The following is a 24483-nucleotide window of genomic DNA, read 5'->3' as shown; positions in this document are numbered from 1 at the left end:
CCGCACTGCACCATCGAAATTGTTATGGGGGGGGGGGATTTCGAGTGGTATTTTCCCTGTTGGAGTCTTATTTTGTAGGGGGTGCACCCTTGCTCTTAAGGGGAGGGGGAAATCCCTAGATGCAGTAATTTTGCAAACTTTTTCTGCAAAATAATAGTTGTAACATTTTTCATTAGAAATGGTTCATTAAAAATTTTAATATTTTCTCTCTTTTCTCTTTTTGTAACATAGATACAGCATACGCAACTTTCAAGAGAAACAATATTAACTTTTGTGTCAAAATGAACTGTATATCGCTTTTCCAACCCCATGCCGTTATGCATAAGCTTTGGAAAAAGCAGCAATAATTAGTTGGATACTGTGGCAATAAATATTGAGAGTTCAGAGATTGGTAATAAAATGATATGTATGACTTATTAAGAACGTCGGTAAATAGCAAAAGTAGTACTTCCTTGCAAATGAAGAAATTCACAGGACATCAGTGGACGCCCAAAAACAGAAGCACAATCTTTTAGATATTGGGCTTTGGGAGGGGGGGGGAGCACTTTCATTGAGTCTCAAGCAATTCTCACTAATCCTTGAGTGCTTATGAAAATACGAAGATTGCTAATGAGCCACAAGTAAGTCCGTCGTCATTTAGGGGGTTCGGGGCATGGGCGCGCATAAGCAAAATTTTAAGGGGGGAGGTGGTCAGATATTTTTTCCATGGTTTAGTAAGATACTTTCCGCATAGAAACCGATTTCAGTACAGATTAGAGTTATTAAAATTTGAAATTTTAATAATTTATTCATTAATGGCTGGAGAAATGTTTTTACTTTCTTGCTAGAAAAAAAGTACTAAAAGCAAAGAAGTTCTAATTTCCAAGGTGGGGCTTGAGCCCCCACTTGCCCCCCCCCCCTCCATGTGGACGAAAGGGAGAAAGGTCGAAAGTCCCCCTTGCTTTGGAAAAATAATGCTTTTTATTAGTTATAAGCAGGGCTGTGGAGTCGGAGTCGGAGTCGGAGAGTCGGAGTCGGGCTGATTTTGAGGTAAAGGAGTCGGAGTCGGAGTTGTTAGAAAACATGCCGACTCCGACTCCGACTCCGGGCTTCTTTTTTTCTTTCCCTTTCGCTGACTCTCCTTGCATTTTTTAAAAACTGACTTCCAATTGGTTCGATTACATGTATGATCCAATTGGTTCGATTACATGTATGAAAAGATACTAATGAGAAAATAACTGCCATTATGGCAATCAGCTAGCTTGAGTGCTTACAGAACTTTCTGTAGCCGTCCCCTAGTTTGCTTGCTTTTTAACTTAACTAATAGCAACTGTCAGCAAACGGTTTTGTTGCCTAACATTTTCAAGTAATCACTTACAAATAAAAATAGAAATATTAGAACGAAGTGTTTTGTTCGATCTCAGTTGTAAAATAGTAAAAGAAACGTAACAAATTAGTAAGTTGAGGCCCGTAGCTAATGTTGAAACGTTTAAGGGTGAACGGCAAATTCAAAAAAGTTCTGGCGCGAAAGCACGAATCCAAAAGATCCGACGAAATAATCTAATGGTTTTTTCTTTATTAAGACTATTTATAAGCTTGATTCTCACTAAAAAGTATGGAACAAAATAAGTGTAAATGATTTCTTGATTACAACACTCAATAATTGCAGTTAATCTTAAAATCTTCATATTAAGGTTAACTCTAAAGCAGCAAATAAAATTTAAATTAAAAATTTTGCGAATGAGAAACATAGGTATATTAAAAGCTATTCGTACAAATTTGTATACCGCCGCATTTTGTGTAAAATTAGCTCCTGATGTATATGCGCCCTATTTTCGTTGCAATTTTATTGATGAAATATAATTTAAAATATATTCGCGAAAATTTTCAGAATTAAAGTATTTATATATTTTTTATAAACTCTGAAATTAACTTTGGTTACCATCTACCAGATGGGTGTCACCCGGGGCAAACCACCCCCTCTCAAGAACTTGGATTTAGAAAAAAAGGTTTTTGTTTTCCCTTCAAAAATTAAAAGCACACAATTTGATCAATGTCTATTTGTTAAACATTAAAGGGGAGCAAATTACAGATAATCCTTTTCAAATTTTTTAAAAGGGATTTTTAAGTCATCTCACTTTTTAACTCGTAACTGTTGGAAAATTTGATTTTTAAATTGAATTTCTGACGTTGTATGCGTCTTGGGTTTACAATAAAAAACAAAATGCGAAATTTTCATAAAAAGGAATTAATACTTCAATCTCTGTTGTTTAGAGGTTTTCCCCCTTCCCCTGAAGGGAGAGAGGGAGTTGAAAAAATACAATTAAAAAAAAATCCAGAGTCGGAGTCGGAGTTGGAGTCGGAGTCGGGCGTTTCAAAATCCAGGAGTCGGAGTCGGGGTCGGAGTCGGCCATTTTCCTTCCGACTCCGCAGCCCTGGTTATAAGTGGATAGCGGGCGTGTTTTTCGTTGTTTTCCCCCAAGTCAATTCCCATTGAGTGCACACACCCCTCCCTCCATGTCAAATTTAGAAATGAAGGACCGCAGAAAAATATTTCCGATTGTGCTGCCCCCTAATAGAGAATATGTTAGAATTCCCCCCCCCCCTTCCACTTCAAAGAAAACGAAAACCTACCTGGACTTAAAGGTTACCACCGATCTGTTACGTTAAACTATTATTTATTAATTGATTGCAGCGAAAAGGCAAGGAGCAAGTTACCACTTCATTAAGTTATTTACTTAGCCCAATTTATATAATATGTGCATATAAGTATACAAAGGGCAAATGTATGTTCAAACTGACAAACTAAAAAAATTCCTCTCCTCTCCTACTCCATGATTAACAGACATTAAATTAACGTGACTAGGGGCGCAACCCCCTCCCCTTCCCCGTTTAAAAATTCCCTACTCTTGATTTTCTCCTGCAATAGAAACTGAGTATTCTCCGCATCGTTCCCTTGTTTTTTTTTTTTTTTTGAAATGACGAGCCTGTCAGGTGCTTGTACACTCAAAACAGCCTTCATTTAAAAAAAAAATCAAAACTATGACTTTTTAGTAATTAAAAAAAAAAAAAAAACATTTAATACAGAAAAATGTTCATATAGCAAACGGATTAAGGAGAAAAAAAAAACGATAACACTTGTTTAAAATAGAAAAGAATTTTCCAAGTAATGTGTTTCATGAAAAGAATTTTCCAAGTAATGTGTTTCATATGATACATGATAGAATTCTGAATAGATTAAAATTTGACAAACTCTTAATAAAACTCTATGTGAAACATAAAGTTAAATAACAATTCTTAATAAAACTATTTAATATATAAAGCAGAATAACTTTCTTGTAAATATACAGGCGTCTCTCGTATTCATTCCGTGTAGTATCGAAATCGTGTTATACGAGACTTTTTTAAACTTATTAACATATTTTTTACACTAATTAATCATGTTACATAGTAAAAATCATGTCAATATGTATCGTGTTGTATCGAAACCGTGTTATACGAGACTTAGAAATAATGTAAATCAAAGCAAGTCTATCGTGTTATATCGAAACCAAGTTTCATGAAAAACAAAGTAAAACCTCATTAGAGTTATCAAACATTAACAGAATGTATTAAACAAAAAAGAAATGTCTTCTTTATTAAAGATAACTTTCGTGTTATATCAAAACCATGAAGTATTAAATTGAAGTTTCGTACTGTGTAATATCGAAACCGTGTTGTGCAAGTACCGTGTTATACGAGGGACGAATGTACTACAGTAAATTTGTTAAAATCAAACGTCAATTACATTGATTGTATTATAAATTAAAACCTGCTAAGTGTGAAGCATATGCAAAATATAATGTTGTGGTTTTATTTTAATTTAGAAGCAAAATTACCCACTTATAATTGTTATGTGTGTTGTTTAAATGCTAACACTGAAAAACACAATTACAGCATATAACCAAATCCAGAATAAAACATTCTTAAAAATTGGATGGTATGATAAATTGAGGAATGTCTTCACATGCTTTTCAGCACTTATTCAACATGGTGCGAATATTTTTAATGCTCTTGCTCAAATGTTCTAGACATTGAAATATGAATATAGCTTAAAATTACTCCTCTGTTAATTTGAAAGGATGATCTTTTTAAAATCCCCACGGAAAACACATATCTAATGACTATCATGCTAAACTTGTTACCAAACAACTATATTATTTTTACCATTATCTACTAATATAGTGCTTTTGTAGAAAACAATTAAAGTACAAGAAAAATATATTTGACCCAAAGAAAGACAATCATTTTCTCTTTTAACTATAGCTTTGAAATTTAATATTTAAATACATAATTGAAAAAACTATGTATGTCATTGCTTTGACAGGTTTTTTGAAACATATCAATAACATAAAGCATATATACCACTACTATTATGCACTTAAGTTTTGCTGATACCTTTTACTTAAAATGCAATGTTGTGATTTAATGCTCATTTCTTTTGATTCCCCTCACTAGAATACTTTGCTTAATTTTACTTTCCTCATACCCCTAATTTCTTACACCATAAAATTACAGATAGTGATCTCCAAGTTTTAATGCCAGCATGCCAAAGTTTTGTAAATGTTTTCCTTTTGACATTTATGAAACTTTTGCACCAGGAAAAACTTTAGAGTACTGAGCTAACTACAGGAATAACTTAGAGAAGCATATTCATTTTTGGTATGATAACAGCAAGAATTTGTTTTAAAATAGAATAATACACAGATTTTTTTTTAAGCCGGCTGTGTTACAATTCTAAGCAAAATAATTGTACCAGAAATAAAACATATCTGTGACCAAGTAAAAATGTTCAAACCAAACTTTTTATCTCGAGGAAAATTAGCCTAAAAAATGTTAGCATTTATAAAGAGGGTTTTAGTCATAAATTAAGTGACAACACCCCTTTATATTAATTCTGTAAATGCTTTTTATTACATCAGACACAAGAATCATATAAAGTAACTGTCATGCAAAGTCTAAATTCAACTAGTGTCGTGCTTAAGTTTTCATGAAATCATCCATCTTCTCGCTATTCAGGATCAAACAATTGCCATCTTGGTAAACTAACATGGAGGAATCCTTCTGAAAAATATACAATAAGCAAAAAATGTATTCATAATTCACAATACAAATTGAACATTCAACTTTGGGCACATTGAAATAATTATTTTTATACTTATCCCACAGAAAGTTTGTGCATCAGATGAACTTAATACTGATTTCTGGCCGCAAAGCATAGACCCACCATTTCAAAGATTCTAATGGTTGTTCTTGTTCATTGAAAGGTCCAGTTAAAGCATTATTACCAGCAAAATTAAGACTTTGCAGCAGACTTTAATAAAGTAACTGTCATGCAAAGTCTAAATTCAACTAGTGTCGTGCTTAAGTTTCCATGAAATCATCCATCTTCTTGCTATTCAGGATCAAACTATTGCCATCTTGGTAAACTAACATGGAGGAACCCTTCTGAAAAATATACAATAAGCAAAAAATGTATTCATAATTCACAATACAAATTGAACATTCAACTTTGGGCACATTGAAATAATTATTTTTATACTTATCCCACAGGAAGTTTGTGCATCAAATGAACTTAATACTGATTTCTGACTGCAAAGCATAGACCCACCATTTCCAAGATTCTAATGGTTGTTCTTGTTCATTGAAAGGTCCAGTTAAAGCATTATTACCAGCAAAATTAAGACTTTGCAGCAGACTTTAATAAAGTAACTGTCATGCAAAGTCTAAATTCAACTAGTGTCGTGCTTTAAGTTTCCATGAAATCATTCATCTTCTCGCTATTCAGGATCAAACAATTGACATCTTGGTAAACTAACATGGAGGAACCCTTCTGAAAAATATACAATAAGCAAAAAATGTATTCATAATACAAATAGAACAGTAAACTTTGGGCACACTGAAATAAAGCGTTTTTATACACATGTCCGCAGGAATTTTGTGCATCAGATGAACTTGGAACTGATGACTGACCAGTGAAAAACCCACAATCTCAAAGATTTCAATCATTGCTCTAACAATGACTGCTCACTGAAAGGTGAACTTATACTTCAGGTTCTATTGACAAATGTACCAGGTGCCCTACTAATTTAATAGAATCGTGTTTCATGCTTAAATAATTTAGCTCTTAGCAAACTACAAAAATCTTTCATTTGTTGCTAGACAAAGTTAAAGTTCAATAGAGATTAAAAATCTGGCATATGATTTTAAGTAATGAATTAAACAGCTAAATAGTTTCAATTATGTAGGATTAGGAAATAAGTATTTTACTCATGATAAACACCTATTTGTTACACATCTATGATGCTGGATAAGAATAATACCTAAAATGCATGAATTTTGACAGTAAATTAAACAGCATACTGATTTTTGACACCAAGAATATGAAAATTAATAAATGTTCATTTTTGGCACACCCAGGAAGGCTAATAGGGAGAATATTCAACAAGAAGAAAAGATATGATTATTGAAGGGAAGGGGACTTAACAGGAAGAACCTTTACAGAGTTAATTTTTGAAGGAAATATTTTGCCGGGAAATTGAACAGTTAAAGGGCTATTCCACGGAAAATGGCAATTTTTTCCCGCACGTAACGCTTCGTATATTTCATAAAAAATAATAATTTAAAAGGATAATGAACAAAATTTTGTTGCTTAAGACATCACAAACGCATGTGTGACTTCTTTAGCCAAAACTTTCAAAAATTATTTATTTTTTATGAAATACAGAAACCGTCACGTGCGGGACAAAATGACCATTTTCAATGGAATAGGCATAGACATATTTTTTTTTTTCAATGGTTTAAATAATTATTTCTTAACTTATGAGATATGTGTCCTTTACATTGGAACCATAGCTTTCAAAACCAGCAATTTGTTTCGTCATTGCTGTATTAAAAGAGCAAAAATATTAGCTTATCCACAAGCAAGTTACCAGAGGTTGACTTTAGATGTCCCGCACGTGACGCATGTAAATTTTAATTTAAATAACAAAATTGTTTCAGAAGTATCTTTGTATCAAATTTAAAGATAAAAATTGCTTACCCCAGTTTCATTAAAATATTAAGAGATATGACGAAATGTTAATGAAATTTAAGCGTATTTTTGTCCCACATGTGACGGAGGAATGGCCCTAAATGGTTTCAACTATGCAACAGGAAAAGAAAATAAATGTCAGAATGAAGTCATTTGATGCTCAACTACACAGGAGACAGAATCCTTACTTAAGACTTGATATCTGAAAGAAAGTTAATTTTGGTAGAAAATTAAATTTGCTGATAAATATTCCTAATTGTTCAAGGAACAAAAATGCTTTACAGTACAATTTTCAATAGCGTTCATTAAAAACACATCTTTGCACGCTAATGGCTAACAGGAGGAATCTGTCCTTAAGAATAGATGACAGGAATAAATTTAGTTCTGGCAATAATTAAATTAATTATACATCAAAATGGATTTACTAAATGAAAGAAATTAAACAATTTACTCACGATAACAGATTTCTAGTTGACGCAGATCTATGCACGCTAAAGGCTGACAGGAACAATTCTAACAAAAGTCAACACATCTGAGAAAAATGATTGTTAATTAATGATGATAATTAAGCAACTCAGTAGCTTTTTTAATTATGCAAGGAAAAGGAAACATCTAAATGTTTCACAAAGGATTTAAACGTTTAATGATGTGAATACATGCACGCTTACAGGAAGAATCCTCAAGGACGTCTTAAAGAAATGTACGTTAATTTAGGCGGGAAATTAAAAGAAGCCTAATAGTTTCGATTATTCAAGGGGGGGGGGAAGCAAAAATCTCAAGCACACGAGAAACGTTTATTTAATGCACACCTATGCAAGCTAACGTCTAACAACAATTTCCCATATTATATTAGTTATCTGAAAGACGTCTAATTATGGCATAATATAAATTTTGCTCGGATAGAAAGTACAGGTGCACAGAACGATAATCTAGAAAAAAAACTAAGGCCTAGCCATAATAAATCTTAATACATGCTTTTAATTTCATGACCGTTGTACTGTCCAATTACAGATTGCATGGAATTTTCAAACGTCCAGATCAACGAATCTATGTGAATAAGGGGGAAAAGTAAAAATTTGATGCGCGTATTCCGCTCATTTGAATGAGACTCTGCTTCTGAAAAAGCTGACATCGGTAAAAAATAATAAATTTATCCATTTCCGGCTGTAAAACGGTGTTTGTCATTCCATACAATCCGTGGTCAGACAGTAAGCGTAAATAAAGGAACATGCTCTTTTTCAAAATAAAAAAAACAAAAAGATACAACTTAATATAGTCACATCCAAGAAAATGTTTTACTTACTTTCATGCATATTTAATTGCAAAAATCTCATCATAATAAATACATTAACACATTACTCATTACTACATTCTTCAAGCCATTTTTTAAACCACGCACCACGAGGTACAGGAAGAATCCTTGTCGCCAAGTCTGAGAATGATATCATTTAGCGCCAAAATATAGGGTTGCCTCCCGTTTATCTGTCAGGATCGTTCCTGCATTGACCGATTTTCTTGTCAGAATTTTGTTTTGTTTACGATTTTTGGAGATTACTGATGCCAACCAGCTACATATAAAACACCACAACTATTTCGTTATTAGTCTACTGAGAGCATTATTTGAAATTAAAAAGTTCAACAACTCTATTACTGCAGAATAAAGTTGTCTAGCTATCTAATACGTCAGTTATTTGTCGCTAATATACTGAAATTTCAAAAACTATGTCAAATTTATTCACTGCAGCTGAAGAAATGTATCGCAGCCTGTCATCTTACCTGTCATTACAGCAGTCACTTCAACTTCGCCACAAGAAATAAAGCCATTATACGAGTTTCAGGCGTGAAACGACGTGGCATTGGTCCTATCGGTAAAAATATTTAAATTTTCTGTCTTTTCGTATTTATTGAATGCTCTGTTATCTTGACGTAAAATTTTGCAACATCTTAAATCATTTTTCAGTCTAATACACTTTAGATAGACCTCACGCATATGTTGATGAATTTTATGGAACTTCGAATTGTAGGAAATATTTGTGCAATGAAAGCAATAATTTACTATTTCATAATTTTGTCTCAGGTATCATACCTATTTAAAGCTATTCTTTGAGTTGCCTTATGCATTTCTGGCTGTTCCAATCTTCATTCAACACTCAATATAATGGAAGTTTTTTTTTTCATGTGTCAGGTTAGAATTGTACCACCATATGTAATTTCGCAGTTTCTGTCTACAAATTAAAGCTTTCAGAATGTCTATCAATCACATGCTGCTGATGGTGCTCAAAAATTTATCAATGAAAACCAGTCAAGAAAGGCTGATGTCCCTCTACTTATTTTTTACACAAGTCTCCTCTCATTTTTGTGCTTTCCTGTCCCCACCTTTTTGATTTTATTTTAGTATTTCTGCAAGTATACACTCTCCTCCCCCCTCTACACCACTCCACTGAAGAAAACAAACATCAAAGTTAAAAAGGAGCTTTTGTGGGAAAAGCTTCAAAGGAAGGCATTGACCTATTGTGCTGTTTGAATAAATAACATCCAGGCTTTCTAGAATTAGTTTTAGAAAACGTGTTTCCATTTTTAAATGAAGCATCTGCAAGGTAGTCTTAAAACCAATTTAACCATGAAATAAAGTAAATAATCTTAATCAACCAAAAAAAATCTATTAAAATGAAAATTTTCATGTGTTGGAAGCAATTTTGCATATTTCTTACAATTTACCTTTTCAGGGTCTAAAATTGTGTTTTGATGGCGATGGCACAATATGATGTATATTTGTGTGGGAATCTTTAAGTTTTATAATTGTAGGACTCTGTCATTTTTCTTACTAACTTCATAGCTATGCCTTTACATCCTAATCATAATAATCTAACCACCTTGAGAGTGAATAACTGGAAGACTATGGCCAAAGAAAGAGGCCTGGAAGAAAATTCTTGAAACATCCATGGTCCAAGGCTGTTATCCCACTATAATAGTCTAATTGAAAATGAAACTTTTTATAAAAGGCTAGAAAAAAAACCATAGGGTGATTTTCAAAACTATTGACAGTTTGGTGTCCTGACTTTTTTCATTCACAAGTTTCCCATCCCAAGACAATTCTTCTGTATTCGGAAGAAATAGATTGATTCCGCAGAGTGACTTAAGAATTATTTCCAATTCTTTTAATCTGTTGTTCTGTTGCTAGGCAATGGCTGTAGGTTATTGAATTATTTTAATTTCAATATTTGAAGGGGACCACTTGATCAAACAAAATGATTCTATACCAAGAGCGGAATGAGTCCCCAAAACCTTGACTCCCAGGGCACACAGATTCAAGAGTGGAGGGGGGGAGAGTTATGCAGGGTTTGAGGTCATAAAAAAGGGGATATACAAAAGAAAAATAACCCAGAAGGCACACATGTTTGAGGATGCAAAAAAAAAAAAAAAGACATATGAATTCAAATCATACTTTTTTAATCACGAGTGTGTCTATGTATCGACTGTTGTAAATTTAGGAAAAGAAAAAGGAATAATTTTAGTTTTTTAGCTTAGGAAGTGAGTTGATGAATTGCTAAAAGGAACTAGTTCTTTTGAGTGAGCTAGTCACAATGAGTCGCTCAACTGAGTTGGCTAGCTCACTAATAAATTGAAGTCGATCCGTGCTCGATGTTTTGACTTTATGCCTGCTAATGCTACCAATACAGATTCAGGGATATGTGGGTAAAAACTGTTCTGAAAACTTCCAAAATGGAGAGAATATCCAAAATATTTACATGTGACTTCAAAATTGAGTAAATCATAATTTTGTTTCCCTTTTTTACTATATTTCTAAAATACGCTCATGCCTCCCTTGAAATTCTTCTACATCCCCCTCTCTTGGGGTGCCTCGGTGTCCCCCCCCTCCCCTGATGAGAATCCTTGTCAGGGACCACGTTAAGCATTCGCTAATGCGCTAAAATCGGCAAACAAAATTCGAATTTGGCGAATTTATTAGCGAACAGAAAATTCTCTAAAATATACACAGATGAAAAAAAAAATCTCTTTTCAGATGTCAATCTAGATAAAAATTAGGTCCGTTCAAAAAATTTGGACCCCTAAAAACGGACCCTTTACAAAATTCCGACCCCTAAAAACGAACCTTTCACCAAACTCCCAGACTAGCAATCATAAAAAGTTTTACACTCGGACCACTCCGAGCAGATTGAGGTGCGTGCACGCGTTTTAGCATCGGATCGGAGCGTTCCTACGGCGTTACCGTACATCGGATCCGAGGAAGAATGACGTTTGCCTCGCGCCTCTTTGCGCCACTGTACTTGCGCCTCTCGCTGATTGGATATCGAGTACGCAGCGTGGCTACCGAGTAGAAAGTGTTGGCGGATGCCTTGTTGAATGGCGCGTTTGTTTCATTGTGTTTGATGTCTGAAACATCGGAGTAAGATAGGAATGCATTCTTTACTTCATTTAAACGCTTTTATTTCTACTCTCAAATTTGTTAAAGAATGATAAATATCACTTAAAGTTGTTTTTAGCCATTTTTTCCTTTGAAAAATTACATATGATTTGTGGAAAAACTACTTAATTTGCATTTTTTTTCTCACCAAATTCCTAAAAACGGGCAAAAATTCCTGGATATACCCCTGCCCTTATCCTCAAAAAATGGTCAAAAATTAAGTTATACTTCACTTTCTGATTAAATATTTCTGCAGACAAAAATACATTAAAATAAGTAAAAGTTAGTCTTTGACTAAGACTTTTAAAATTTGGTTAATTTACTGGCGAACAATTCGAAATCCTTAGCGCGATCCCTGCTTGTATTGCATTAATTTTGAACTTTTAATTTTAATATCCAACTTTCATTATTTTATAATTCTTTTCTCTTTATCATTTGGCTAACATATCTTATTAATTTGCTGAAATTTTTCATCATGCATTGCCTTTTTACTAAATCGCAAGCAACTTTAAGGTAAAATTAAATATTCTCATATATTGAAAACTTCCGTTGTAGAGCTTTCAGCAATGCAAAGCTTCATTTATAAGTGAGCTTAACTTCCGTACTTTTTAAAATATTTTAAAATTATTTTGGTGTGATTTGGTATTTTTAAAAATTTTGCACGAGAGAATATATGTTCTGTGGACTATAGGGTTCTTGCGCTTCTTTTGTTTTTCTTTAGAAAAGAAGCTCTAGTTTAATAGAGTTTTTGATCGCAACCCTATTATAAATCGTTCAAAAATATCACGACATTTTCGAAACCTGGACCCATTCAAACTTTGTATTTCTATCGGATAATTTTCAAACTGGGAGTCTGAGAAATATCGGTAGGAATTTCGTCATCCTGAATATTATAGTCCCTGATTATGATCTAATCCAGTGCAAAAATTTTCTGTAGTGTGTGTACTTTTTGTATAATCTGTTTTGATAAATAATTTCTTGAAATGCTGTTTATTATCTTAATATTCTTCCAGCTTACCGCCTCATAAAAATGGCGAAAGTGGACCAAAGAGAGTTATTAAGAGTTGCAGAAGATTTTGTTGATGAGGTATATATTTATTAAAGTTCTTTAAATTATCATATGTGTGAGAATTTGCTGTTCATGTCTCCTTTCATCTCCATTTGAGTGATAAAACTGAGAGAAAAATGTTCTAAATCATAAAAGTTTATGTTAAGTTTTGATTTTTATTTTACTTAATACAGTGAAATTCCGTTAAAACAAACTTCAAGGAACCACAAATTTTGTGAATTGTAACTATAATTTCGCTGTCATGGAATTAACCAATGACATTGAAATCAAATCGGCACTAAAAATTTATTTCGTTTAAACAGATATTTCATTGTATTGGTATTTGTTGTCACGATATTTCACTATTGTTTTGTATAGTGTGATTGGGGTTGAGCTTTAGATGTTAAAAGTGGTTTTTGTCAAAAGTGATTTTGAGGGTGTAACAACCAGTAATTATTATTCATTAAGATATTAAAATCTTTGCTTTTATAGCAGTCAAGGTACGTGTTTCACAATATTAACTAAGTTAAAGCAACCTCCGTTAAGTGACCTCTCGCTTCATGACCAATTTTCGCAAGAACCTAAAATTGATCACATCAAGCAGTTTCACAGTACAAGTTTTTTTTTAGCCATCCTATGCTCTAGTAGTACTTTTTATCTGTTTTTACAGATTGTTCACAAGATTCATCAGGGGGACCAGAGGAAATAGGGGTCCGTTAACGGACCCTTCACAAAAATCTGATCAACCAAAACGGACCTTTCACAAAATCCCGACCAACCAAAACGGACCCTTCACAAAATTCAAATAAACAAAAACGGATCTTTCACAAATTGTTTTTTGGAAGAGCAAATCTCAAATCAAAATAATGAGATAATGTTTGGAACCTTTTTTAAAGTTAAATGAGAGGGATCAACTTATATAAAATGTGCTAATTTTTCAAAAGAAAAAAAAAAATCGGCACTTTTGTGATTATCCTGCAAGCGATAAATAACAACTAAGACCAAATAAATATAATGCTCGTTGTTGGTTTCTTTGAAAGAAATTAACAGCTGAAAGTGAGTTTGGTTTATAATTTTCCTTGTTTATTTTATGCAGCGGTATAGTAAGCTTCTCCGAAAAAGCGTCAACCTTCAGTCAGTCCAGTCGTGTAAGCACTTTTCTCCCTGCTCATGATTTAATAAACAATAATATACAGCAAAATGAACTTAGAATTGCAGAGGATAGTAGGGATGGGGGGAAAATGTGATCGCTTCAGATAGGGTTACCATTTTTAAACTTAACGCCACTTAGCGTCTGGTGGGAGCTATGTTTAGCTGTTTATCGCCACTTAGCGTCTGGCGGGGCGATGTTTAATTGTTATTTTGGGGAGAAAGTTATATGGGTTTGATTTTTCGATGCTAAGAAGGATAATTAATTTTAAATAAACTCTTTTATTTCTCGTTTTTATCTTTATATGTCTACATTTTGAAAAGCGCCATCTTTTTACACTCGATATGAGAATCATATTGTATTCTTTTTTCAAGCTAACTTCGCTTTATTAGGATGCAAATAAATGAAGTCTCTTTATTTTTATAACAACACTTATTTTAAGTTTTTTAAGCGGAATTCCATTTTCTTTTATAAGTCAAAAACTTAAATGTTGAATCAAAGGTTCATTTTTTATTTTATTTATTTATTTATATTTATTTATTATTTATTTTTTTTTTGATTCAACTGTGTCCAGACATTAGTGATATGTTTATCATAGGACTCTAAAATGCGATTCTAAAATAATTTTGTCTAAAAATATTTATTTTACGAGCTGTTTTTATACTTTTGATGTTTTCACTTGAGGATTGCAATCTCTTTGCATCCGCTATGGGAATCTGATTTTTCGAATTTTCGATGTTTAGTACACTTTGTTAAGAGGTAAACAAATAAAATATTTTTTTATTTGTGTAAAAATTACGGAGTTTATAAGTTTTAAACTAAATTCTGTGCTCTAACAATGTCTTGGTTCAAAAAGTTAAATGCTAAACCTCTGCCTGAATTTCGTTGTTACAATTATTTTAAATACTATACATATAACATTTCTTAAAAAAAATGTAACATAATGTAGAATAGTAAATAAATATTGATACTTATGGGGTGCCCATCTCCCAGAGAGTGATGCCGCCCCTCCTGTACCCCCAATACTCGAAAAACACGCAAGAATGATATTCTCAACAGAAAAGAGTTAAAACACTCAACTTGAAGTGTCAATGATGCAGTTTACCCCATCTCAGAATTCAAAATTTTTTTTTTTTTTTGCAAAATTTGATTTTTCACAAAAATATTGATTTTTCACAAAAAACGGACCCTGGGAAAAATCCTGGACAGACCCCTATTCATTCATCTGCGATTGGTTACTGTCCCACTCTGTTCTGCAGATAATTGAGAATTTATTGTTTTAGTATTATCAACCACCAGAGATTTTCCGACTTACAACCTTTCAGGAAGAGAAACTAAGTTGAAATAAACAGTAAATAAGACACATCTTTGGTTTTTTTTTAGATAATCCTCCCCCAGCAACAAAAATATCATCCAAGTATCATTAGATTGTGTCATGCAGGTTTAGCTGCAGACTGCCCATCTTTGAATAATAGCAGAGTTGGATCCCGCCCCCTTTATAAGCTCATTTTATAGTGTTTACGGTTGGCTCTTGATGTAAAAAAACTTGTTTTTGACGTGAAAAAAATTCAAGAATTAGTTTTAATCGTTAGAGTAGAACAGATGCTACTTGAATCATTTTCTGGCAGAGGACAAATGATACAAGGAGCAACGAGTATGAACATACCACTGCTAAAGCTATTCGTAGATCCCTGCGGTAGCACATTGAATTCAGAAAACAAGAGACAGCATTAAAAAATCCCTTAATAAATAAAAGTACTAGAATCTTGGGGAAAAAAAGAGAAGTAAAGGCATTGAAGAAAATATGTTCTCTTGAGTAAAGTTAAGTGCCCACTTTTTATTTATGTCTTTGCATTCAGTAGCCTTGTGGCTTTCTGAGCAAGTGACTATATTTGGGCTCTAAATTGCCATTTTTTTTGGGCATACAATTATTAGCAAATAACAAAGCCAATAGCATTCTTGGGTTTATTAATTGATCTATTTCGTATAATTGAGCAAAAGTTCTTCTGCCTTTATAATACTGAAGATTTGGAAAACCGCTGGAAAAATAGGCTGTTCAGTTTTGGTCTCTTTATCTTAAAAAAAGGTTTAACTTATTGAAAAGGGTTCAAAGGCGGGCTATGGGGGTTATTAAATAGACTTTCAAATTAAAATTATAATTCATGGGTTAAAATGCTTGATATGTGTAGTCTTATGTAAAGGAGAGTGGAAGGGAACATATCCATTTGTTCAAGTTTATTAAAATTGAGAATGTTGATGGGCTAAGTACAGTAGACCTTTGTTTTACGTGGTTTCAATTATATGCGGTTTAAGATTTCACACCTTTATTTTATTTTATGTGGATGCGGCAATGCAAACAGATAACATTTTTCCCTCTTTCAAAATCTAAACTCCTAAAGATTGCAGATTACACATAATAAACTGCATTTTGGCGTGCTAATAATCGAGCTTGGGCCACTGGACACATTTTATGCAATTGGTTCCAGAGCTCTTTCCAGAAATGAAGTTATTGAACTCACACAGAACTCACTGGAAGAATAGCTTTTAGGAGTGACAAAGGGCAAACCCAACGTGGATACCAACATCGGTGACACACAACCAAAAACGTTCAAATTGCAAATTTTGAGACATTCCTAGACAATAGAAATGATCTTTCTGATTTGTTAGTGAAGGAAGATTCTATCATGGAAATGACGCAAGTGATTATGGATGGGTGAACGTTATGCAAAGAACTACAGAGAAATATTCTTGACTGTCAAAAGACAATCATAGTCTTTTCCTTTTCTTAAACACTAAATTAATTTGTTTTCTTTGTGCATGTTGTGCATATGTATTGATATATGTATGCGTTAAAACTTATTATACAATCAGTCATCACTAGAATGAAGTATTTTATGTCTACAAAACCTAACCCCCATTTTAACACTACTATTCTAACACTCAATTTACCCAGTCCGATTTACGCGGCATCTCTGTGGAAACGCAATCCCCCGCTTAAAACAAGGGTCTACTGTATCTGCACATGTGGCAAAACTAAGGCTCATTGTTTTAAGCTTTTCAAATCCCAGGCCAATCTTGAAGTTAAGAAAAATTAAGATTTCAAGAGTGTTGTAAGCATTTGGAAGAGTCTGCTGGAAGCAACCATTACTTGAATAGGGTGAATAATTTTCAGAATGCTCTTAATCTTTATTAGGAATTGATAAATTGACTACTATCCTAGCTGGTTTCAGAGCCTGTTGCTAGTCGTAACTTCTGTATTTATATAGTATAAAATTGCTAACTTTCAAAATGTAAAAATTTTCTCACATATATAAACTTGAAATGTTTTAAATTACTTTATTTTTAAAATTATGTTGGTCCTAAAATATGTATGGATAAAATTTTTAAATAGGTGTTGCGACATGGGAAGCATATTCTCCCTACACTTGCCCGACTCTGTCTGGTCAGTACTTTTATTGAAGATGGAATTCGAATGTTCATGCAGTGGGGAGAACAAAGAGATTACATGAATGTTTCGTGGGGCATTGGATGGTTTCTAGGATCAGCCTTTGTGTTCATCAACTTAGTTGGACAACTGAGTGGATCTGCACTGGTCTTGGCTCGTTTCAAAGTTGATGCAGCATGCGGTGTGCTTTTTTTCATAGTCTTCTTACAGGTAAGCATTAACTTTATTTTAAGTTCGACCCAATGAAGGGATGAACGACTGAGTCAACTGTGCCTAGTTATGTAAAATGCCCGGGTATTTATTTTTAGGGATAAATACTTAGGGTATACAGGGTGATTTCGATCGAATCTGCCATACAAAAGGGGGTGATAGAGCCCAAGCGGAGCATAGAACCACCCATTATCAAGTCCAATCCTTAACCATAACCGAGTTATGGTAAATTTAAGGAAAATGAGTAAAAAAACAAAATTCTGAGAAAACGACCGATTTCTGAAATTCCTGTAAGACCTACAAGGAAAATAAGTACATATTTAGAAATAGCAGACTAAATCCTACAAAATGATACCTTTCGCATTAAGATAGTCGCATTTTACCGAGAGCTACAAGCTTTGAAACATTGGACACACTCAGAATTAAAATGGTGCCAACATTTTTAATCGACATTTTCAAAAACAACCGTAAGAGCTACAATCACCCAAATCTACTTAAAACTGGCCTATTCCATTAGCTTTCAGATGATACAACAACAAATCATATAGGGCTAAAGTTTAGCTGAAATTCAGGCTTTTGTTTGAAACAGTGTAAAAATCTGCATTCGTTAAAAAAGGAAAACCAGCAAAGAGTCGCACTTTTCTGTTTTGAATTTTCTGTTTCACGATAGCATGTTCAGGGTGGCGACAGATCAGGGAAAAGTCAGGGAACTTTATTGATCAGGGGAAATATCGGGGAATTTCGAAAAAATAATAAAAATTCAGGAAAAATTGATCAAATGAAGAACTTTTTTTTTTTTTGCTTTGCAAAATTAAACACCCTTTTTTTCCTATTCATTTTCCGTAGGCAAAGAGGAAGTTGCCATTAAAGACTTAGCTCCATTGCCTTTACTTATTGTCTTGAAGTAGCTAGCGTACTGTAATCACGATTTCAAGATTTTTTTTTTTTGTAATTGATGCTGTTAAGAGCATAAAAGGTATTTTACTTGGCGTTTTTGATTTAATTGCTAAAATTGAATGTTAAATGAAAATCAACTTTGTTTTTGCCATCTTATTATTCGCTGTCACTTTAGATTATACGAAGGGTTTAAATTTTTTATATAATTTTTTTTTAGACTTTAAAATCCTTTTATTTTAAAACCAAGTTATATGCTATAAATTTTGAAATTAGTTATTGGTTTTTTTTTACATTTCAATGTTTGTTAAAAAAGATATTTTTTCGACTAATAATGAAATCATTTGAAATTGAGTTGTGTACATAAGTAAATATTTTTACTATTTTTTAATAGTTAAAATTCTGTATTCCTTCGTTAAAACCTAAGTTCTTGTTTAGAGAATAGCTCAATATGACTGGTTGTTTAAAGGTTCCAATTTGTTTTACATAAGTATGTCCATTATTTATGTAAGTAAAACTACATTACTTCTATACTTTCACAATTACTTGTTATTCTCACAGCAACAATTATGCTGCTTGAAAATTCAGTTCAAAATTAGTTCCAAATAAACATTTTTAGTTTTATGATGATTAGATATTTCTTTACGAGTGGTTATAATAATTTCTTAGAATTCCTATGTTAACAGGATACTGGAAGTAAAGCATTGTTTTAGATTTCCTATAATATTTCTCGGTAGATAATTTAATATACTATTTTTACTAAGAAAAAGAAGCTTATTTTCAAAATATATTTTTTTAATTAACAGCTTATAATGTTTTAAACACTGCATTTTATTTAATATGCAATGGTTTTCAGGTACGGTAAAGGAAGAAAGCCATTATCCATGGTAACGTAAATCAGGGAAATTCAGTGAACTTAATCAGGGAAAAGTCAGGGAACTTTTTTTCGCTGTTCCTGTCGCCACCCTGATGTTGCTTTCTTTGTTTAAGAAAATGATATTTTTATATAAAAGTAATAGTTTTAACAATTTAATAAAGAGAAAAAACACATGAGATAACGATTCGTAGAAATAAAAGAAGCATTACTTTCCCGTGCTTTTCACAAAGGGAAAATCAAGAACAAAAAATCTTACACCAACTTCAATTAGTACATTTAATAAACCTTCAAAATTTACAATAGCTGCTGAAATTGGTCGCCGCCACACCTGATACACGCTCAGACTTGCCAACCCTCCGGATTTAGGCCTGAGTCTCCGTACTTTACGTTATTTTCGACACATCCGGATTTAGCGCTGATATCTCCGGATTTTTGTTCAAAAACTTAACAGCACCAAAAATTAATACATTTCTTCAAAAAAATATTCATTTTGATTGAAAAGAGAAAAAAAAAACCGCCCGCAAAAGCTCTCAAACAGTTTTTTGGCGTTTTGCCAAACTGCCGAAACGCAGGTGTAGCCTACGAAAATGCAATGCAGCACAGAGGTTAACGGACAGAATTTTCGTAGGCTACGACATGGGACTCGCTTGTTATCTACGGAGTACGTCGTTGATCACGTAGCGTGTCTCATTGGAAGAAACAGGTGAACTAAAATAACTTTAACTTTGACGGTTTTCCTGCTAGCTCACGTGGTCAGAACTTGTTTGTTGTTTGTGTCGGCCGGTGCGAGTGCGAATTGTGTAATGTAAATTGTAAATGTACATGTATGTTGTGTTGCGTGTTAAGTAATATAAATTGTAAAGTGCGAAACGATGTCAAAAAAATATCGGACGGCATTCAGCAAAAGCTACACTGAACAATTTCCGTCAATCAAATCGTCAAGAAAAGGCGAACACTTTGCGTTTTGCTCCACCTGTGCCTGTGACTTCTCCATTTTGCATCGAGGTAAAGCTGACATAGAAAAACATATAAGCACAGAGAAACATACACGGAACTCGGCTAGCTTAAAAAATAATAAAAAACTTGATGCCCTTAAGTCTAATCAAGACTTGAATGTTATCCGTGCGGAAGCTCTTTTTACTACGTTTATTGTGGAGCATAATGTAGCAATTCATGCTAGTGATCACGTTGGAGCGTTGTTCCGAAAGATGTTCCCCGATAGCGATATCGCAAAAAAATATGGGTGCGCAAGGACCAAAACTACTGCAGTCATTAAAGAGATGGCAAAGTTTGAAAAAGAAAGTATTGTGGAAATACTGAAGAAAAGTCCTTTTTCAATTGCTACTGATGGTAGTAACAAAACTGATTGTAAATTATATCCAATTTGTGTCACATATTATAATGAATCTTCATTGCAAATTGAGTCTTCTTTGCTGTGTTCACCTGTTTTAGAATCAGATGGAACTGGGGTAAACATATCTCATCTTTTATTAAGCGCATTGAATGAAAACCAAATTGATCTGGACAATTGCCTAGCTTTCGGGGCTGATAATGCCCCTGTGATGATAGGAAAAAAAATTGGTGCTGCTGGCATTATGAGTAAAAGCATTTCCAATTTATGTGTTATTGGCTGCCCTTGCCATCTTTTAAATCTCGCAGCTGAAAAAGGTGCAGCTATGCTCCCTGTAAATGTCGAGGAATATGTTATTGACATATATTACTATTTAGATAAAAGTTCCAAAAGAAAACAAAAATTAAAGCAATTTCAGGCATTGCATGATACAGAGACAAGAAAAATAATAAAACATGTATCAACTAGATGGCTTTCATTAGGGCGTTCTCTAAAACGCCTGTTGGAGCAGTGGGATCCGTTGGTATCTTTTTTCAAAGAAGAACTGAAAAGCAAGCCTAATTCAAATAATACTTTAAAAGATTACAAAATTCCAAAAGTAAAGGCCTTTGAAACAAGCAGCCGTTTCAACATGCAAGTAGTAGAGTCAACATCATCTAGAGCTAATTTTCAATCTAGCGCTGTTAAAAGACAGAAATTAGATCCTGATGTTGGTGATCATAAACTGTCCAAAAATATTCTTTCGAGAGAAGAAAGAATCTTTATGTTTCTAACTTCTGATTTAAGTAAAGCCTATTGCTTATTTTTAACTCATACTATACCACTTTTTGAAGAACCCAATGTCAAGTTGCAGTCAGGATCTCCACAAATACATATTCTTCATGAAATTTTAATTACAACTTTTAGGAATGTTTTATCCAGATTTATTGTTCCTTCAGCAATTAAAACCAGTACTTCATTGTTAGATGTAAAATATCATAGTGTGGAAAATCAGAGGTTAGATTCAAATCTTGTGATTGGACAAACATGTTCAAAAGTGGTGGAATCCTTAAAACCAAGTAAAAAAAAAGAGTTTTTTAAGTCAGTTAGGATTTATTTCACTACTGTCTGTGATTATATGTATCGTAAGTTCCCATTTAATGATGAAGTATTAATTAATGCTCAAGTATTGAACTTGAATAAGTTAGAGACATCTTCATTTTCTAGTGTACAGTTCTTCTGCCAAAAATTTCCAGTGTTGACAAAGCTTCTAAAATATCAAAGTTCTGATGCATTACTAGATGAACTGCAAGTTCAGTTTTGCTCTCTCCAAGTAGAAGCTTTGCCTGAGGATATTGTAACTGAAAAAAGAATGGATGTGAAGTGGGCGAAACTGAGTAATTATACTGAAAAAAAATATGATCTGCTATGTAAATTTATGCTCTCTCTGCTTACTTTACCACACAGTAATGCAGAATGCGAGAGAATTTTTAGCATGGTAACCAAAACCCACACTCAGTTTCGTTCTCAGTTATCAAATGAAAATTTAGAAAGCTTGCTGACAGTCAAGTCCAAAATGAAAGCTCCTTGCTTCGAAAAAAAGTTTGATGATTTATTTTTAAAAAAGGCAAAATCTTGCACTTTTAATTCTTTAAAATCATAAAATATTTTTTTTTAAGCAAAATTTTCTTATCAAATGTAATATCTTGACAAGTATATGCTTATTAATTGTTTAGAAATGCTTTAGATTAATAGTATTCATTTTGCTATTATACCTCAACAGTTAATTACTAGTTCTATTAATAAAAGAATAATTAAACTTCAAATTGTTTTATTTCTGTGTATAAAATCCATTTTTTCTGTGTAAAAAAATTCGTTTATAACACAATGCCATCATTTTAATCTTAGCATATTATGATTAAAACTTTTCTGTTCTGAAAGTAAGATATTATTGCGATTTTGATATGTCGGTACGTTGATAAATAAAATTGCAGGCTTTATCATGCAAATTGCAGGATTTTTCATTTGTCTAGGTTGGCAAGTCTGAGGTAAATAAAAGCATATTTTGAAGAAGAAAGCATAAAACATCAAGTGCTAGTGTTAAAAAGTGCAGCCGATAAAAACATTTAAACAATTTGAAGATAAAGACAAAATGGGCAAAACAATATCTTGAAAAACAAAATAAGGACGAAATCACATAATGTCGAGACAAACACTAAATTAAAAAGGAGAATCCAATCTCCTGGAGGAAGGAGTACAAATAGCGATGGGGCGGCTCCCCCAGCAACTCCTTCAAAGATGGGTTAAAATTATTAAAATATTTATAACGAATTAGATTAAAATTTGGGCAGTTGCATAAAATGTGCAACACTGTCTGATTTACATCACATGTAATGCATGTTGGAGCTGGTTCATGACATAAGATATATTTATGAGTAAATCTGGTATGTCCAATGCGAAGTCGAGCTAATAAGACTTGTTCTCTCCTGGTGATATTTAATGATTTAAAACCTCTAGTGGAGGGCTGTATCGAATGCAATTTATTATGGATTTCTGAATTCCACGTCCCCTGCCAATACGTGTTGAGGCTTACAACGACGGCGTTTTTGATGTCATCGAAAGGGACACTATTATCGACCAGGATACTTGCAGCTCTGGCAGCTGAGTCGGCTGCCTCATTGCCTGCAATGCCTACATAACCAGGGATCCAACAAAAAAGAACACGGAAATTATTTTGCATAAGGTTTTTGTATAAAAGATATGACTGGATGACTATAGGATGGCTGTTATTATTGCAATGAGTGATGGCTTCCACTGAACTCTTTGAGTCAGTGAATATCACCCACTTTCTATGAACAGATTGGGCTATTGATTCTAGGGATGAAAATATAGCTTTTATTTCTGCAGTAAATACAGAGCAAGATGTGTTTAATTTTTCTGCCGTAACTTGATCATTAATTATTGTGGAAAAGCCGACGTGATCGTTTGCTTTTGATCCGTCAGTGAAAATGTGTTTGTAACCAGAATACTTGCTTTTGATCTCATGAAAGACTTGTTGATAAACTGTATTAGCGGTAGTTTGTTTTGGGAATTTTGAGAAATCATTGATTATAGAAGGTATGACTTCGCACCATGGTTCAATTAGTTTTATTGTGTTAACGGTTTTGAAATCCGACAGCTGCAGGTCTGAGAGTACCCGACGCATTCGGATCCCAAATGTTGGGGTCATCGAAGGCCGGTGTAGAAATAAAGCAACATTAGATGGATTAAAAATGGGGAGATGTAGTGGATGATTGGTGCAGGGTTTTGTTTTGAAGTAAAAATTTAAAGAAAGTTTGAGGCGTCTATTGTTTAGGGTTTGTTCGTGTGCAAGGATATGAAGACTGTTGATAGGCGAAGTTCGAAACGCTCCTGTGCAGATGCGCAGTGCCTGATTATGTATTGGATCCAGACTTTTCAGATATGTTTTTGCAGCGGAGCCATAAATTTGACATCCATAATCAAGTTTTGAGCGTATCAGAGCCCTGTATATTCTTAACAGAGACTCTGTATCAGCACCCCAAGAAGTATTCGCTAAGACTTTAAGGATATTTAATTTTAATGAACATTTCTTTTTTAACTCTTGTATGTGCGGTATAAATTTTAGTTTATTATCAAGGATGAGACCAAGGAATTTTCCTTGATCTTTTACAGCTATTGGTTGATTATTGAGGAGAAGATTCGGATCCGGGTGAAGCCCTCTTTTACGGCAGAAGTGGATACAGAATGTTTTTTGAGCAGAGAAAGTGAACCCATTTTCTTCTGCCCATTGGTTTACTTTATTGATTGCAATTTGAAGTTGTCTTTCAATGATACTCATGCTCGTTGATGAGAAAGAAATTTGAAAATCATCCACGAACATGGCACCTTTTACGGCGGGGGGCAATTCGTCAATTAAGCTATTGATTGCTATAATGAATAGAGTTACACTTAGTACACTCCCCTGGGGTACACCTTCTTCTTGAATGAAGGTATCCGACAGAACAGACTTGACGCGTACACGAAAAGAACGA

At 33.4% G+C, this 24483-nt stretch overlaps 1 protein-coding gene across 1 annotated transcript in view; it reads left to right on the top strand.

Annotated features, from left to right (window-relative positions):
• The first annotated feature begins 8842 nt into the window (after nt 1-8842).
• The window catches only part of LOC129227423 (surfeit locus protein 4 homolog), a 42617-nt gene continuing 26976 nt past the window's right edge, over nt 8843-24483 (top strand). The window contains exons 1-3 of the mRNA XM_054861976.1: nt 8843-8919; nt 12491-12564; nt 17067-17330. Coding sequence (XP_054717951.1) covers nt 12508-12564; nt 17067-17330 — 321 coding nt within the window. The 5' untranslated portion in view covers nt 8843-8919; nt 12491-12507. The remainder of the gene's footprint in view (nt 8920-12490; nt 12565-17066; nt 17331-24483) is intronic.

The sequence above is a fragment of the Uloborus diversus genome, chromosome 8, assembly GCF_026930045.1.
Source record: "Uloborus diversus isolate 005 chromosome 8, Udiv.v.3.1, whole genome shotgun sequence".
NCBI lineage: Eukaryota > Metazoa > Arthropoda > Arachnida > Araneae > Uloboridae > Uloborus > Uloborus diversus.
This window is presented reverse-complemented; position numbering and strand designations above follow the sequence as displayed.